General features: G+C 34.5%; 1 protein-coding gene across 4 annotated transcripts in view; it reads right to left on the bottom strand.

The window, feature by feature from the left end:
- Positions 1-19,187, bottom strand: part of LOC576141 — a 53,919-nt gene that overhangs the window by 12,499 nt on the left and 22,233 nt on the right. For 2 of the 4 annotated variants that reach the window (XM_030974578.1, XM_030974579.1), the window contains 21 exons: positions 18,282-18,329; positions 16,430-16,582; positions 15,650-15,913; positions 15,078-15,137; positions 14,403-14,474; positions 13,812-13,865; positions 12,816-12,863; positions 11,818-11,970; positions 11,039-11,302; positions 10,468-10,527; positions 9,784-9,855; positions 9,193-9,246; positions 8,718-8,789; positions 7,787-7,846; positions 7,216-7,248; positions 5,763-5,795; positions 4,745-4,903; positions 3,762-4,019; positions 2,986-3,150; positions 2,066-2,335; positions 890-1,042 (listed from right to left, as the gene is read on the bottom strand). In XM_030974578.1, coding sequence (XP_030830438.1) covers positions 890-1,042; positions 2,066-2,335; positions 2,986-3,150; positions 3,762-4,019; positions 4,745-4,903; positions 5,763-5,795; positions 7,216-7,248; positions 7,787-7,846; positions 8,718-8,789; positions 9,193-9,246; positions 9,784-9,855; positions 10,468-10,527; positions 11,039-11,302; positions 11,818-11,970; positions 12,816-12,863; positions 13,812-13,865; positions 14,403-14,474; positions 15,078-15,137; positions 15,650-15,913; positions 16,430-16,582; positions 18,282-18,329 — 2,505 coding nt within the window. The remainder of the gene's footprint in view (positions 1-889; positions 1,043-2,065; positions 2,336-2,985; positions 3,151-3,761; positions 4,020-4,744; positions 4,904-5,762; positions 5,796-7,215; positions 7,249-7,786; positions 7,847-8,717; positions 8,790-9,192; positions 9,247-9,783; positions 9,856-10,467; positions 10,528-11,038; positions 11,303-11,817; positions 11,971-12,815; positions 12,864-13,811; positions 13,866-14,402; positions 14,475-15,077; positions 15,138-15,649; positions 15,914-16,429; positions 16,583-18,281; positions 18,330-19,187) is intronic. The other 2 variants (XM_030974581.1, XM_030974580.1) reach the window with 2 other exon arrangements.

Here is a 19,187-nt window from a genome sequence, read left to right as displayed (position 1 = left end):
ATAAAATTATAGGAAATTGACGCGGAGAAATTGTCGCAGGAGCAAGTGTGCAACCATTTTTATTTTATCATTTTCTGGGTTGAGAAAACAATGCTAACACGTCATTTTCTTTTCGATAAAACATAACTTCATTTATTTACTTTGGTAATATGAGGGAATTGATTTATTACAAACTTCATTATATGATAATGAATTTAATTATCCGTGCTATTAATATATCTTACGGTGCGTTTCCGGATGAGTGACTTTTGCAATGTCATGGACAGGATTGATAGTAAACTTGATATTACAATGTCTGATAAATTGTTAGTGCATGGAATCCATTAGTATCATACAAATTAGTCATTCATTTCAAGAGTTATGCTATTTATTTCTCTGTGCGTTTTGGCTGAAGTTTCTAGTTCACTATTCCGACCGTGTAGCTTTCAATTTACACTCCTAATAGTACCATATTTTTTATTTGTACTAGATAACTTTAGATTTGCCTATATCAAAAAGGGACTATAAACTCTTTTTCTTGTAAGTAAAAGTCAAATAAACGAGAGGAAAGGACCACGCGCCGGAGGAATGATAAGACATTCTTTTAGTAGTCGTATTATGGATAATTTCCTTTTGGAGTTGAATCCACTCCGAATAACAGTGGATCCACTCCAAATCATACGTTGAATCACTCTTTTAAGAGTGGGTTATAACATGTTATTTTGTATAAAGAATAGATTTCCACTCAAAATTAAGGCGATCCTTATATGACCCCTCAAAGAGAGGAGTCTTTCTCCTGTACATTTAGCGATAAAGATAAAAACATGGTAAAATCATTTTATATTTGCCACGCAAATCATACCAATAATGAACTGATATAGTCAACTGGAATGTGCTTGGTTTGCCTTACCTATCGTATAACTCTTCCCATCTGGGCGACGAAACTCCATGAAGACCTTGTCAGCCTCGAGAGCAAAGCTTAACACCAGTTGCCCTGGGAATTGAAGTTGAGTGGCAATCGATGTTCTCTCAAGAGTAGTCGTGGATGAAAACTCTCTAACGGCTTACAGGGTCAAAACAAAAATACGTAATTGTATTGAAAGCAATTAATGTTTAGAAGCGTCCATGACTGAAAGACATGGGAGTGGGAAGTATCTTAATATTTGCAAATGCAATCTGCTACTTCGCAGAGATAATGTATTTAGGATGCTGCGATTGAAGAATCTATTTTTCTTGGTGTAGGACGTACAATCCATCCATTTCTTTGGAATATCCAGATGAAGGAAACAATATTTTTCTGAAACAGACATTTCTTTTACACTTCTCCCTCATGTCTGTGTTATTCCAGTATAATAACGAAACATTCAAAATGATTGAAAATTGCTAAATGCGAATGCATGCCTTGTCTCACTGCATCTATGATCACTGCAACTTTCTTTTTAAAGGTTTTACTCCAAACTTTGAAAAGCACTTTTCAGACTGTGATTCCAAAATGGTTTACCCCAGGAACCCCACCAAGTTATGGCGTATAGTCTCCCTCCTCTATTTATGAGGGAAATCCGTGGGAGTTTCCATGCAATGTGTTCTGAACGACATATGTATTTTTTCCTACGTTTATTATGTCACCCACAAATTCAGAATCTCGTAATATGACCATATCATATCACAAGATTTTATTAATTTCATTTTTTATGAAATATATAAATAAATATCATTATGATACAAGACACCGTTTGCACGTTATCGCCCCGTACCATTTTAATCATACCACCTTGTTGGCACCTTTACCATTTTTACCTTCAACTGGTAAATGGATAATAGGCTTTGTAATGACAATTTAGGATTTTCTAAGACTTGTCCAAAAAAGATTAATATACGACGCTTAGAAAAAATAATGAACAATCTTCGCTTCGAAATTTAAAGAGTAATTTTACTGGGTAATGCTTATAATTATGAAATATTGTCATTTTTAGCATTGATGATCACTGTTTAGCCATTGTTTACTCGTTGTAATACATTATTAGATTCGTTTTGTAAATAAAGAATCCCGTGGAAGGGGAATAAAAAAGAGAAGATATGAAAATACCTTCAGTCTCGACCATCTGAAGCTCGGTGAATTCACCATCACTAGTAGAGGCCCAAATGGAATTAAAACTGCGACCTTTTCCGCGGATTTTAGCGATGAGTTGGCGTTCATTGTTTGGTTCCTTATTCCAGATCTCCAGCTGCCGTTTCTCGATGCGAAAGAAGATTTTCGACTCCTTGCTAGGGGTAATAAAAATACCAATTTCTTCGTTGCTCACTAATTTTCCTCCATACAGGATTCGGGATGTCTGTTTGGGTTGCGTGCTCAGTTCTGCCGTGGAGAAGAAAACGAAAAATTGAGTCGAAAGTCTTTGAACATTATTTGGTATAATTATGTTATACTAAACATAAGCACATACTGCGAATGTGATGGATGACCTAGCTTACCGCCAGGGGCACGTTTTATTAATGTATTTACTTAATTTATCTATTTACTCGTTACATTTTAAGAACAAAATAGCGGAAAAAATACATGCATGACTTTTTGTATGGGAATTTTGATATAGCAAAAGATCTTGAAAATAATATATCAGGAAATATAATGTGAAACAGCTCATAACGTAGCTAGGGATTCGGATCATTACATACATTGATCTACAAAATGTATCATGATATTTTAGACTGCGCCTGTTTATCCATTGCTCCTCGTTCCGGAAGTCACTATTTTCCTCACTTAGGGAGATTGACAATTAAGAACATTTTAAAACACGCCTTAAAATTGACCTATTCCGGCAATTGTTGAATACTAACTTCAATGACCGAGCCTGCATGTGCCTTTAAATCTGTTTAATCAGAAATATGGCACCATAATAATATGCTGTGAATCATCATGATATAGGCCTAAGTTTATTGATGGAATACATTAGTTAAGATGATATACATGAATGTATCAGGGTAGATTCTTTTAAGGTATATTCCTACCGATTGTGTAACAATCATTTCCCTGAGAATCGAAGCAAATTTCGAAAGTGACGGCGCTGGCCACGGTGCGTATTAGACAGGAGAATGACGTTGCTTTAGAACCAATATCTTCGAAGGCAGCACCGCGAGCAAGAGGACCAGTGGAGCTGTAAAGGGTTCTACCAGCTGAATCGTAAAATAAAAACAAAATGTAAAGGTTTCAACAGGAAAGGAAAGAAACAAAACATACTAATGTGTGTTCCTGTTCCCTTCATGCTACATTTTGCTTACAACTTTAATTAATTTTTAATCTTTAAAAGTAACATAAGAATGACAAATTGAATGTAGTATGTTTGCATTTAAGAACAATAACAAAGATCATAATCGTCATTCCGCATCATCAGTTCACTATTTCCCCAACATCAATGATGATAAACAAAGCGTTCGCGCAGTGCACAGTCGATCCTTTAAACTATTCTCTGACAGAAAGAGATAGTGAAGGAAATATTAACACATAAGTAAATTAATGTAGGTGAATGATAAGAATTACAAAAAAAAACATATCTACGTATTACTTAGCTCAGTATTGTATGGTGAGAATACGTATGATGAGAACATTTATGAGGTTTGTTCTCAAGATGATCTGCCTGTAAATCTTTTTTGAAAGAAATGCCCTTCAGCTATTGCTCTGGACCTGGTTCCATTTTCCACATTGTTTTCCACCGGGTCCGATAGAATCATATTTTTTTTTCAGTTTAAACAAAATATTGTCTTTAAGGAAACCTTGTTGTACGTACATCTTCGTAGGCGGAATCTAACCTTCGTCCAGTCCCCATCTGATGTGGACATGTAGACATCTTGGATGACTGATGACTCGGGTAAAGCGACTGAGAGATCGTCTCCCTTGTCATTGTAGATCGTCAGTTTAGTACGTGAGACTGATACATATAATCTGGTTCTTCGTTTAAATCGAATGAATGCTCCATCTTGACTATCGCCCGTTCTTTGGCCGCCGTACTCGAAGAAGGAGGCCGAATCACGCTGTGAACTCAGGGCTACAGAAAGAGAAGATCAAGAGCAAGTATCATGTTGTAGGACCTACTACAACCCCATATTTCTTGTTAACGTGAAACTCAACTTCATTGTTGAATGCAGTAGGTTATACGTATATTAAAATCCAGTTACGATGCTGCTAATAGGATGTAACAATAATATCTTAAATATATGTTTTCACAAACAGACATTTCATGTCAAAGGTCACCTAACAAAACTGGGAGAAAATAAAAATATGCTCTTTTATGCCTTATACATTATACATTTAATATTTAAGGTCTACTCAGATATATTTTTATCAAAAAATCGCACCATAAGGGGGCATCATGGGAATATTCTAGAGGGTCCTTACTTTTGCATGATTGTTCTATTACTGAAATACATCGTTGCAAGGTTGTCATCTCGGAAAGGACTTTCAAAAAGTCATCATCACTGACGTACATATTGCATAAATTATATTGTTTATGACCAGTTCGTTGAGAGTTCCAATATGTTAATATGTTTGGTAACGTTTTTGTTTCGTTTTCATTTTTTTGCATAATTTGTAAAACGATTTGTTTCAGTTGTAGTCATTTGCATTGACAGTGATAATGAATTTAGTTTGTTTTTAAAGTTACGAGGCCTAGTAGTTTCTGCTTTGAAAGCACCACAGGATGTATACTAGGCCAATAAGTTGATGTTGTTTTTGTGTGTTTGTAGGGGGAGGGCTTTGGAGCATTGGACTTACAAGCAGTATAGCAGTCTTTGCCTCCTGACGACAGGCAGAATTCTAAGACGAATCGAGTTGCTTTGGTCTTGATAAAAACAGACATGGCGCTCCGACGTTCGTCAAAGCTCACAGCGCGTGTCCTCTTCACTGCACCCTTGACGGTACGCCATCGATAGTCTAGAGAATAGTAGAAATAACGCATGGAATCATTAGCATTCATAATGTAAACACTACAAAAAGAGTTCAAGAAATCAACTAAAGGACAATTTCGAAAACAATATTGGCAGATTGTCCTGACAATATAAATTATGTTCGAAGTTTGCATTATGTTTTATGCACACTTCAGTACTCAACCATCGAAGTTGCCTTATAGGTAGGTTCTTGAAAAGCCTTTGAGATCGTCTTCTTTGTACACCTTTCCAATGGATTCAATGGAAAGTGAATTTTTGAAAAAGAATGCCATCATTATGGAGTTCATTCTAGACTCTTTCCCGTCAGGTTCTTATGAATGCCTTCTCTGTCAACCAAAGTATCCCAGAAGATACAGTGACATATTGTACAGTATCTACGATATTGCAGATAAGCGAGGAGTGTGGGGGTGTAGTTCTTGTTCATATTCTTGATTAAGCTTATCGTTTCCTGACTAACAGACAACGGCTTATATTTTCTTTTATGATAAGCAAACATTTTAAAAATTCAAAGTAATTCAGTACTAATATATTTATTTTTGGTTGCTTATTATACTAATTCAATTTTTTTCTTCAATATCATGTAAATTCCCGGAAGTTTGAAGGACAATGTTATGTCTACGTGTTCTTGAATCAAATATAGTCAAGAAATAAACAATGAAAAACATTAAAAGAGTAGAAATATTGGAAGAAACCAGATAAATTGGACCAATTAAGAAATAAACATGAAAACGTCAAAACGGTAGAAATATTTGAGAAGAGTCGACAATTTAATTGGAACGTGACTGACACGTGTACTTATCATGCAAATAATAATGTTGAAAATAGTGTTTTAAATGAAAGCTTACATTTGCCTCTCCGGTGTGCCCATCTTCCACGACCTGTATCGGAGTAATCATTAGAAAAATAAAAATATAGGGATGAATAAAAAAAAAAAAAAAAGATGAATTTTAAATGGCAAAATTAATGAAGCTTAGTATTAAACCTAAATTGATTATTACCATTAATCACAGAAAGTATGGCTTATATTTTTATAACTGTTTTTTTTAAATCCGATAGTCTACAGTAGGTTAAACATCTGGTGCTGACTTGTTTATTATTAAATTTTTTGTCTTATAATAATAGTTGAAATTAAATCAATGCAGGCGCAGAAATATCTGTCTTTGCATGCAAAATGCGTTGAAGAAACATTCCCCATAAGAAAGCCATTGAAAGGCGGGAACAATCAAAGCATAATCATTATGGTACTCTAAGATTAAAAACAATTTACCTACCAAAACTTAACACCGTAAAGATATTCTTGATCCTGTATTCATAATCTTGTTTATTACAGTATAATGGAAATTAATATTCTCATTTAAGTCGTACAAAAACATTTCGTGACAAATTCGGAGTCCGTGGTTGCGTGAATTCAATTAATTTTTTACAAACTAAGATGCGAAATGACGGTAGTTTGAAGCTCATTGCTAATACGCTCTCAAAATTGATAATATTTTAAGCAATAATGATAGTGATGATGACGACGATGATGATAATGATAATACAGAATGCAACCTCGTTTGTGAATCTCAATGTTATTTGTCTTGCCTCAACAAATGAAATATTTCATTGAAATGTATAGACCAGTTCTGGTCATGCGATTGCATTGCGAAAGAAACGTTGTGGAATCATCAGAAAAGGTTGATCATCTAGCATATAAGTATTGGTGTGTACTGCAAAGTTCTGGAATCAACAACATGATAACAAATTTGGCCCAGTCTTGGTAAAGTTACAAGCACTGTACACAGAAAGATTTATATCGGACTACGCGATATCTATCCAGTCCGAGAATTTATGTCTGTATATATTGTCATGCTCAATTTCCTTTCCCTTTATCTCTCCCCTCACTTTCACCTCATTTTTGTCATTCGATTGGGGTGCTCGGTGTGGGGGGGGGGGGGGGGGGGGGCACGTGTAGTGCACCACTGCTTCGCTATAACCATCCCGTAATGTCCTTGTTTTATGTACACCGATAGATTTTATTATTATTCTTAACATGTGTAGTCCTCGACAAATCATTTTTGATTTTTGACTACCCCTTCCACATTTGCTGATTTGTTTCTTTTTAAAACATACATTGTTCCAACTGGAGTCGTTTTATATATAATGTACATGTTCTATTATTGTATTGTATGTATTTTTTTTAATTCTATGTAGCTCCCTATGTTTTGCATTTGTGGAGAAATAAATTGAACTTTGAATGTCTTCTGTCACTGAAAAGTTACTGTAAAAACAGATTTAAAAAAACAAAAATCGTCATACCTCGATTTCGTCCGCCCTTTCTGCTCTTAGAGTCTACATTGAAAGAAAAAATTCAATGCTTTATGGTTATCCTGGTTTACATGAATGTGTACTTGGCTGACAAGATTTGTTTTCATTAAATAATTGTTTCATTCAATATTTTACGAACTGTAATTGAATAAATGTTGTAACCAATGATTTATATTTATGTAACTTTGAATAGTATTACCGCTTACATCACCTATATAAAGGTCAATCATGTAGTGTTCAAAAAACAGATTATAAGATATATTTTCCTATTTCGTTCGTGATAAAAGCAATACAGCGATACTACCTATGTCTTTCAAAGAAACGTAATCATATTTCATATTTCAAAATGAGAACCTCACTTCCTCGTTATATTAATTGACATCATTTAATCAATTCAAATGGGTTGATAATCATAAATTATCCTTTATTTTCTTCATTCTCCTTAACTGTTAACCTAAAGAAAAGCATATCAAGATATTTGTTCAGGTGATATTAATTGGTACACTTAAAAGAGCTCTAACCAAATAATAGATAGAAGAGTTTTCAAGCACAATGAGTTTACCTTTCTTGCTTCCTCCACGTCGTCCTCCTCTGTTCTTTTCATTCGACTTTGAGTCTTTGTCTGAGGAAACGTTCAAAGAAAAGAAATGTCAAAATGTATTAGAAGATAAATATAAGCAAGATTTAGAAAGATTGTTTAGGGCTGGAATGAAACAAAGCAATATGGAAATATACATTCAACTTATATAGAGCTGCAGAGGACCAAGTCCTTCCTTAAGCTTTGATTTTTGAAAAGATGTAAGTCCGTATCAATTTATCTTCATATTACTGGCAACAAACATTGTATCTTCAGTACATTAATGTATATGTACATTAATTTAAATATCTACCTGCAGATCACCGATACCATTTAAATTTCACCTCTATTAGTGTGATGAGATCGAAAATGATTTGGTCTACAATTACTGGGTCTGTGATTTAAATTGAGTGTATTTCCGAAGACACCCATCCACACCTACACACTTACACGCCCACACATACACGCGCGCTCGTGCGCAATCTCACCACCATAACATGAAAAGAAAAGAAAACATCTTCGAGATCTGTTTCTGATAATCGATGTCGTTTGGTGGAGTGGTTTAAGGCGCTTGACTGGAGATGCGAAGGTCGAGGGTTAGAATCCCAACACGCACTAATATCCTTTGGCAAGATATTAACCTACACTTGCTACTCTCGGCCCTGGTGTTAAAATGAGTACCCGGTAGGATGCGACCGTCATTGTTGGTCAAACAGTTTTTGAGCGTCAAGTCATGCCTGGCTGGAATAGTCCCCAGGGAGTGGAGATTGTGTACACATTATCAGCGGGCAGGCACTGAATCCAATGACAGGATAATAGTATATCGGTAAAGCGCTTAGAGACGTCCGAGATGTATTAAGCGCTCTAGAAAAGCTGAACATTATTATTATTATTATTATCTTTCTAATAATCTTACCGCCTTTTTTACGATCACCACGCTTCCTTTCTTGGGGTGACTCGGTGTTTCCCCTTTCTCTCTTTTCACCCCCTTCATAAAAACATAAATCATTAAAAATATATATTAATAAACATACGGTACTCTTGCCCAAACAGTTAAGATAAATTTGTTCTTACCTCTTTCCATGAAGTGATTTTGTGAGTAGGTTTTTTCTTGATATATACAGTTCACATTTGTATCCTTTCTTAAAGTAATCACGAATGATTCGAATTGAACACAGCTCAATTTCAGTTTTAAACTAATCATATTTGTATTGTAGAAATTGTAAATGCGTAACAAAAAAAAGCAATTTTAACTTTGTGATTTATGAGGAATAACGATGCCTGGATGGGGATCGAATACAACTTCTTAAAACGAACAAAATGCATTTCAATGCGGGACCGGACCCAACGTATTTTCAGTCATGAAAACAAGGAAACTAGCAAAGGTTTACCTCTTCCTCTGCTCTTTTTGCCGCCGGAAAGTTCATTCGACTTTGAGTCTTTGTCTGAAAAAACGTTAAAAGAAAAGAAATGTCAAAATGTATTAGAAGATATTTATAGGCAAGATTTAGAGAGATTGTTTAGGGCTGGAATGAAAAAAAGCAATATGGAAATATACATTCAACTTACATAGAGCTGCAGAGGACAAAGTCCTTCCTTAAGCTTTAATTTTTGAAAAGATATAAGTCCGTATCAATTTATCTTTATATCATTGTCAACACAGATTGTATCTTCATTACATTAATGTATATGTACATTAATTAAAATATTTACCTGCAGATCACTGATGTCACTTAAATTTCACCTCTATTAGTGTGATGATATCTTGTTAGAAAAGCGGGAAAATATTTTGTTCCACTATTACTGGGTCTGTGATTTAAATTGAGTGCATTTCCGAAGACACCTATCCACACCAACACACTTACACGCACACCCATACACGCGCGTGCACTCTCACCCTCATAACGCTATAGAGAAAAAACAGCTTCGAAATCTGTTTCTGTTCATTAATGTCATTTGGTTCATCTTTCTAATGATCTTACCGCCTTTCTTCCTACCGCCACGCTTCCTTTCTTGGGGTGACTGGGTGTTTCCCCTTTCTCTCTTTCCACCCCCTTCATAAAAACATAAACCATTGAAAATATATATTAATAAACATACGGTACTTGCTCAAACAGTTAAGATAAATTTGTTCTTACCTCTTTTCATGAAGTGATTTTGAGAGTAGGTTTTTTTCTTGATAAATACAGTTCATATTTTCTCACAACTTGATTAATCAATCTAAAGAGTCATATAGAGTGACCATTGAAGTTCTGAGAAGTTTAATGCAATTTATCCACAAAGAATTAACCAAATTGTCACACTCATATCATGAAAAGAGGTAAGAACAATATTATACCAACTTCATGGGCACCAGTGTTTATACGGTACTTAACAGTGTAATGATAATAACAATACAGATCTTTACTTAGGGTAGTAGACTCATTAATATTAATATAACTCTTCTTTAGAGCCCTGTATTTATTTTACTGAGAGATTCCTAGACTTTCAATTATTACATCTGGGACTCTAATCGTTTTATGATGGATAAGGGAGATCCGTGTTTGCAGAATAAAATGCTATACAATGACATAACTATTGAGTTGTACACTGCCCTTTTTTCCGGGGGTGGGGAGGGGGGGGGGGGTAATAAAAGAAGCTGTGCTGACTGAATCATGAATACTTACTCTTTCTACCTCCCTTGCCCCTATACCGCTTTTCAAATGATGAGATCTCTGATTCGGAAACTATTGAAACAAAGTGAAATAACACAACAGAAGATATAATCAGCTATAGTTATCAGCGATTAATACATCATAATTAAGATGAACAATTTTGTCTGAAAGGAAGTGGAAACAAAATAAATGAATTAATTGCTGTGATAACTTCAGTGACTGAATATTTTCTCTTTCCAAAGGCATCATTTTAATAACAGCCGATTTCAAGGCATATAATTTCTGCGCTTTAAAATTAACTAATAATGACGAACACAGCATTATAATAAAACCAAGATGGATTATATAAATAAATAAGTAAAGGTGAGACAGACATGGAGTGGAAAAAAGATTTACAAATTGTATAATTAGGAAATGTCTTACTAAAAGGTATAATGGTTTTGATGAAGATCAGCACCGTTGTCTCATTTTATTTGCCATTAGTGTGAAGTGTAAAATGCGCAATTACTACGTCTCTCGGATAGGGTTTTAAGCCGTCTAAAAGCTGTCTACAATACCTGTTTCGTTTAGTCATTCAACTTACATTCACGTTCCCTTATCTGGAATGTAGAATCTCCTTCTCCTCCGTTTGCAGTGCCATAGCAGTACCTGAAACCCTTAAGTTCATCACCATCGACCGATGCAACAAGTTCTAATCCTGATTTGCTGTTCCTCACAACCACACGCTGGGATGTATAGGTGATAGTGAAGGAGAACTTCTCCCCTTTCTTGTAAAAGAAGTCCGAAATGGGATCGCCCAAATCCTGTCCATCAAGCTTAATGGATGATTCACCAGATGAGCTCAGAACTGTATAAAAAGACACATTTTATGTAAAATATGTGTATTCCTTGATGATAAATATCATGTGAAAGTATTTTCCGTGGTTTTCTTTTGGATGGGAGGGGGGGGGGAGGCTATGCGAAAACAATTAATCAAAATTGAAGTAACATACTTGGAGAGATATTCGTTGTAAAAATTGATATAGGGTCACTAAACTTATCATTTTGACAGACCACTCTTTATGATGATGATAATGAGACTGAAAACACAAATAACAAAATACAAGATACAAAATGCATTCGCTTTATTTTAAAATCATCGTCAATCAAAGGGCAATATACGTATACAAAGTTCTAGAATCAAGGCACATTGCTGTATGCATTTTATATATTTGCATTTCAATTATTTTTCATGGTGTAGATTTTTTTTTTTTGTAGGAAAAGAATAACCCCTCGCGATAGTAAAAGCTGCTAAGAAGTAACCTTGTTTGTACCTTCTCGCACGCTCTTCGAGAAGACAATATGCGGTGACTTTTTTCTTACCAATCTCAAGGCAGTCTTTTTCTCTCTTTCGACAGAACTGGATGGTAAAAGATTCAGCAGAGGTCGTCAACTCATATTCCAGACTCTCATTCTCATCCAGTTTCTCAATAACCTGTTGTCGTCTCCCGCTTCTGCATTTAGACATCTTCCAATCTGCAGTTAACAAAAATCATAATCATTTGATTACAAATGACTTGAAATCTGGTATTGGAATAACCTCTCGAGAGAAACTGGTTAAAGGGGATTCGTTGATTTTGCTGTAGATAGACAGTTGTTCAAACAGAATCATACAAAATAATTAACAGTTGCTTGTATCACTGAAAAAATCAAATCATATGTAATATTTATCTTAGATCATTTGAACTAACATTTTTTGTTATTGCTCATTTCTCAACTACCATAGTTTTACTATGTATAAATGACATCTGCAGTCCTAAACATCAATTTAGATAAACGTTACTTTCTATCATCATTAATAGAGCTCAAAATCTCTTGCCATTCTGCGATCAGAAAACACTCACAAAACACACACAAATGAAAACATCCCACACACATAACATATCTACTTCAGTATATTCTGTACATTGATTTTATCTGGCTTTCTTGAAAGCTTTGTCATCGACCAAGCTGTGGTACATTTCTTGTACAATGTAGAAAGTAATAATAATCGCTTCCTTTGCTACTGTGTTTAAAGCTTCTACTACTGTTACTACTACTACTACTACTACTACAACTACTTCTAATTTTACTTCTACTATTAATACAGCTACTACTACTGCTGCTGCTGCTACTACTACTACTACTACTACTACTACTACTACTACTACTACAACGTCTACTACTACTACTACTACTACTACTACTACTACTACTTTCTACTACTAGTAGTCTATTATAACTATTACTTATGATGCTATAATAACAACTGCTACTACAGTCAATCTACTTCAGCGAACATAGAATTTTAAGAAAGAGAATTATCAGACGAATATATTTACCTCTTCTTCCACTCTTTTTACTGCTCCTGTCTTTTTTCGATCCTTTATCTGAGTAATTTTTTGAAGAAAATATGTAATTGTCGATACCCATCGTTCAATATTTTGATTTTTTATCAAATTACTAATCAAGAACAAAAATCCGAATGTATCCTTTTTGGAAAGAGGGTAAAAACAAAATCACTTTAGATAAATATACAAATCGGTATAGTAGACACATATCTATACTTCTATTTCATTACATATTTTGTGTATGATATTAATAATTATAATAATGATAAGGAAAAGAATGATCATATTGAACATTTATAATGCGCCATTTCTGCCAAAATTGACACTCCTGGCGCAGTTGTGTGAAAATTGTATAATTGTGGGCATACGACAATCAAGTGATTTAAAAAAGAAAGTAAAATACACATAAGTTAAAGCTTATCTATGATGATGATGATGATGATGATGATGATTACGATTAAAATAATTATCAAAATTATAATAATACCAACACCAACACAGGTGATGATGGTGATGGGTTGGGGGTGGGGAAGTAAAGACAACGCATGGAGCAAATAATATTACCCGATACCCTCTCACATTCTTTACTCTTCGTCTCCCTAATGAGGCTAGGAGCCTCTACATACAATATGAGGATCCATTCCTATTTATAAATGTTTGTAATTGTTAGAAAGGAATTCCTTTTATGTTACATAAAAATCTTCTCATATTGGGGGAATTTAAGAACTTATACATCCTTTCTTAAAATAATCACGAATGATTCGAATTGAAAACAGCTCAATTTGAGTTTTAAACTAATCATATTTGCATTGTATCAATTGTAAATGCGTAACAAAAAGACAATTTTAACTTTGTGATTTATGAGGAATAACGATGCCTGTATGGGGATCGAATACAACTTCTTAAAACGAACAAAATGCATTTTAATGCGGGACCGGACCCAACGTATTTTCAATCATGAAAAGAAGGAAACTAGCAAAGGTTTACCTCTTCCTCTGCTCTTTTTGCCGCCGGAAAGTTCATTCGACTTTGAGTCTTTGTCTGAGAAAACGTTCAAAGAAAATAAATGTCAAAATGTATTAGAAGATATTTATAGGCAAGATTTAGAGAGATTGTTTAGGGCTGGAATGAAACAAAGCAATACGGAAATATACATTCAGCTTACATAGAGGTGCAGAGGACCAAGTCCATCCTTAAGCTTTAATTTTTGAAAAGATATAAGTCCGTGTCAATTTATCTTTATATCATTGTCAACACAGATTGTATCTTCAGTACATTAATGTATATGTACATTAATTAAAACATTTACATGCAGATCACTGATGTCACTTAAATTTCACCTCTATTAGTGTGATGATATCTTGTTAGAAAAGCGGGAAAATACTTTGTGCTACTATTACTGGGTCTGTGATTTAAATTGAGTGCATTTCCGAAGACACCTACCCACACCAACACACTTACACGCACACACATACACGCGCGCGCACTCTCACCCTCATAACGCTATAGAGAAAAAAGAACTTCGAAATCTGTTTCTGTTCATTAATGTCATTTGGTTCATCTTTCTAATAATCTTACCGCCTTTCTTCCTACCGCCACGCTTCCTTTCTTGGGGTGACTGGGTGTTTCCCCTTTCTCTCTTTCCACCCCCTTCAGAAAAACATAAACCATTGAAAATATATATTAATAAACATACGATACTTTTGCCCATACAGTTAAGATAAATTTGTTCTTGCCTCTTTCCATGAATTGATTTTGAGAGTAGGTTTTTTTCTGGATAAATACAGTTAATATTTTCTCACAACTTGATTAATCAATCTATTGAGTCATATAGAGTGACCATCGAAGTTCTGAGAAGTTTTAGGTAATTTATCCACAAAGAATTAACCAAATTAGCACACTCATATCACGAAAAGAGGTAAGAACAATATTATACCAACTTCATGGGCACCAGTGTATATACGGTACTTAACAGTGTAATGATAATAACCATACAGATCTTTACTTAGGGTAGTAGACTCATTATAACTCTTCTTTAGAGCCCTGTATTTATTTTACTGAGAGATTCCTAGATTCCCAATTATTACATCTGGGACTCTAATCGTTTTATGATGGATAAGGGAGATCCGTGTTTGCAGAATAAAATGCTATACAATGACATAACTATTGAGTTGTACACTGCCCTTTTTTTCCGGGGGTGGAGGGGGGGGGGGTAATAAAAGAAGCTGTGCTGACTGAATCATGAATACTTACTCTTTCTACCTCCCTTGCCCCTATACCGCTTTTCAAATGATGAGATCTCTGATTCGGAAACTATTGAAACAAAGTGAAATAACACAACAGAAGATATAATCAGCGATAGTTATCAGCGATTAATACATCATAATTAAGATGAACGATTTTGTCTGAAAGGAAGTGGAAACAAAATAAATGAATTAATTGCTGTGATAACTTCAGTGACTGAATATTTTTTCTTTCCAAAGGCATCATTTTAATAACAGCCGATTTCAAGGCATATAATTTCTGCGTTTTAAAATTAACTAATAATGACAAACACAGCATTATAATAAAATCAAGATGGATTATATAAATAAATAAGTAAAGGTGAGACAGACATGGAGTGGAAAAAAAGATTTACAAATTGTATAATTAGGAAATGCCTTACTAAAAGGTATAATGGTTTTGATGAATAGCAGTAGCGTTGTCTCATTTTATTTGCCATTAGTGTGAAGTGTAAAATGTGCAATTACTAAGTCTCTCGGATAGGGTTTTAAGCCGTCTAAAAGCTGTCTACAATACCTGTTTCGTTTAGTCATTCAACTTACATTCACGTTCCCTTATCTGGAATGTAGAATCTCCTTCTCCTCCGTTTGCAGTGCCATAGCAGTACCTAAAACCCTTAAGTTCATCACCATCGACCGATGCAACAAGTTCTAATCCTGATTTGCTGTTCCTCACAACCACACGCTGGGATGTATAGGTGATAGTGAAGGAGAACTTCTCCCCTTTCTTGTAAAAGAAGTCCGAAATGGGATCGCCCAAATCCTGTCCATCAAGCTTAATGGATGATTCACCAGATGAGCTCAGAACTGTTAAAAAAGACACATTTTATGTAAAATATGCGTATTCCTTGTTGATAAATATCATGTGAAAGTATTTTCTGTGGTTTTCTTTTGGATGGGGGAGGGGGGAGAAGGCCATGCGAGAACAATTAATCAAAATTGATGTAACATACTTGGATAGATATTCGTAGTAAAAATTGATATAGGGTCACTAAACTTATCACTTGACAGACCACTCTTTATGATGATGATGATGATGAGACTGAAAACACAAAGAACAAAATACAAGATACAAAATGCATTCGCTTTATTTTAAAATCATCGTCAATCAAAGGGCGATGTACGTATACAAAGTTCTAGAATCAAGGCACATTGCTGTATGCATTTTATATATTTGCATTTCAATTATTTTTCATGGTGTAGATTATTTTTTTGTAGGAAAAGAATAACCCCTCGCGATAGTAAAAGCTGCTAATTATAACCTTTGTTTGTACCTTATCGCACGCTCTTCGAGAAGACAATATGCGGTGACTTTTTTCTTACCAATCTCAAGGCAGTCTTTTTCTCTCTTTCGACAGAACTGGATGGTAAAAGATTCAGCAGAGGTCGTCAACTCATATTCCAGACTCTCATTCTCATCCAGTTTCTCAATAACCTGTTGTCGTCTCCCGCTTCTGCATTTAGACATCTTCCAATCTGCAGTCAACAAAAATCATAATCATTTGATTACAAATGACTTGAAATCTGGTATTGGAATAACCTCTCGAGAGAAACTGGTTAAAGGGGATTCGTTGATTTTGCTATAGATAGACAGTTCTTCAAACAGAATCCTACAAAATAATTAACAGTTGCTTGTATCACTGAAAACGCAAATCATATATAATAATTATCTGAGATTATTTGAAATAACATACTTTGTTGTTGCTCATTTCTCAACTACTATAGTTATACTATGTATAAATGATATCTGCAGTCTTAAACATCAATTCAGTTAACCATTAATTTCTATCATTACCAGAGCTCAAGATCTTTTGCCAACCTACGATCAGAAAAAACATACACCCAACATATACGAATAAAACACATCCCACACACATATACTTTAGTATAGTTTGTACTTTGATTTTATCTGTCTCTCTGTCTACTACTACTACTACTACTACTACTACTACAAACATTTTTTCTTCTACTTCTACTATTACAACAACTGCTACTACTACTACAACTACTCAATTCTACTTCTACTATTACAACTCCTTCTACCTCTACTACTACTACTACTACTACTACTACTACTTCTATTACTACTACTACTACTACTACTTCTACTACTACTACGACGACTACTAGTCTATTATAACTTTTACTTCTAACGCTTTAACAACAACTGCTACTACAGTCAATCTACTTCAGCGAACATAGAATTTTAAAGGTGAAATTCAAAGAAAATCACAAATATGTCAACTAATGTAGCACTAGAAACTGGTAAGCTAACAGATGGCCATCGTACAAGTTTGAGGTCAGCTTCATATCGGGTGATTTATAAAAATAAAAATACAACCACCTCCATAGCAGCTGGGATATACGAGAGATTCGCCAGAAAATAACGATGTTTTAATGACGTCACAACAGGGACCAATACTGCCCAAGCAGACGACATCCCATAAAGAATGAACATAATTGCAAAGCTATTATTTGTCAAATTATAATGAGTTTAGTGTATATAAATGTACTGGCACGTCAAACCGATCAAAAGGGGACATGACCCGATTCTGATAACTAAAATCTTATGCTTGTAAATACACAGGATAGGGGTTAATTAACAATCAAAGAAACCAGCCTTTCAAATTGAAAAGCCCCCGGATTGATATTAAGGACGGCATTTGTTCCCTCTTAAAACGCCGAACATACCGCGGTGTCTGCAGCTGAATATACAATGGCGTCTTATTTTGTTTACAAGCGACAGATTCCTTTATTTTTGTATCGCTGCATTTGTCATCAAAATAAAACCATGCGCGGGGTTAAGAGTGAGGCAATAGATTATACATTTAGCCTGGCGGTAGTGAAGTAAGAGAAAGAACTCAAGAGAAGATGAAAATACAGGCACTGAAAATGTGTGAGATGTCATGGTACATCGTCTGCTTGTGCAAATCATGTCCCTGCTGTGATCTCACACATCTCAGCAGCGTTCGGAGAGCTATTCAGGTGCTATGCCGGGGCTGTATTTAAGCGTTTTGTAATTTATAATAATCATTACTTCGAATGTTTCCAAGCATTGAATTTTGATAACCTTGTCGAATCAAAGTTTCAACTTTGCAATAATGAAAATAAAGCTAGATTTAAAATCAATGAATATCTACTTTAAGAAAGAGAATTATCAGACGAATATATTTACCTCTTCTTCCACTCTTTTTACTGCTCCTGTCTTTTTTCGATCCTTTATCTGAGTAATTTTTTGAAGAAAATATATAATTGTCGATACCCATCGTTCAATATTTTGATTTTTTATCAAATTACTAATCAAGTAAGAACAAAAATCCGAATGTATCCTTTTTGGAAAGAGGGTAAAAACAAAATCACTTTAGATAAATATACAAATCGGTATAGTAGACACATATCTATACTTCTATTTCATTACATATTTTGTGTATGATATTAATAATTATAGTAATGATAATGAAAAGAATGATCATAGTGAACATTTATAATGCGCCATTTCTGCCAAAATTGACACTCCTGGCGCAGTTGTGTGAAAATTGTATATTTGTGGGCATACGACAATCAAGTTTTTTAAAAAAGAAAGTAAAATACACATAAGTTAAAGCTTATCTATGATGATGATGATGATTACGATTAAAATAATTATCAAAATTATAATAATACCAACACCAACACAGGTGATGATGGTGATGGGTTGGGGGTGGGGGAGTGGGGGAATTAAAGACAACGCATGGATCAAATAATATTACCCGAAACCCTCTCACTTTCTTTACTCTTCATCTCCCTAATGAGGCTAGGAGCCTCTACAGACAATATGAGGATCCATTCCTATTTATAAATGTTTGTAATTGTTAGAAAGGAATTCCTTTCATGTTACATAAAAATCTTTTCATATTGGGGGAATTTAAGAACTTATATATCCTTTCTTAAAATAATCACGAATGACTCGAATTGAAAACAGCTCAATTTGAGTTTTAAACTAATCATATTTGCATTGTATCAATTGTAAATGCGTAACAAAAAGACAATTTTAACTTTGTGATTTATGAAGAATATCGATGGATGGTGATCGAATACAACT

This window comes from Strongylocentrotus purpuratus, unplaced genomic scaffold (assembly GCF_000002235.5).
Source record: "Strongylocentrotus purpuratus isolate Spur 01 unplaced genomic scaffold, Spur_5.0 spur5_scaffold_7, whole genome shotgun sequence".
NCBI lineage: Eukaryota > Metazoa > Echinodermata > Echinoidea > Camarodonta > Strongylocentrotidae > Strongylocentrotus > Strongylocentrotus purpuratus.
This window is presented reverse-complemented; position numbering and strand designations above follow the sequence as displayed.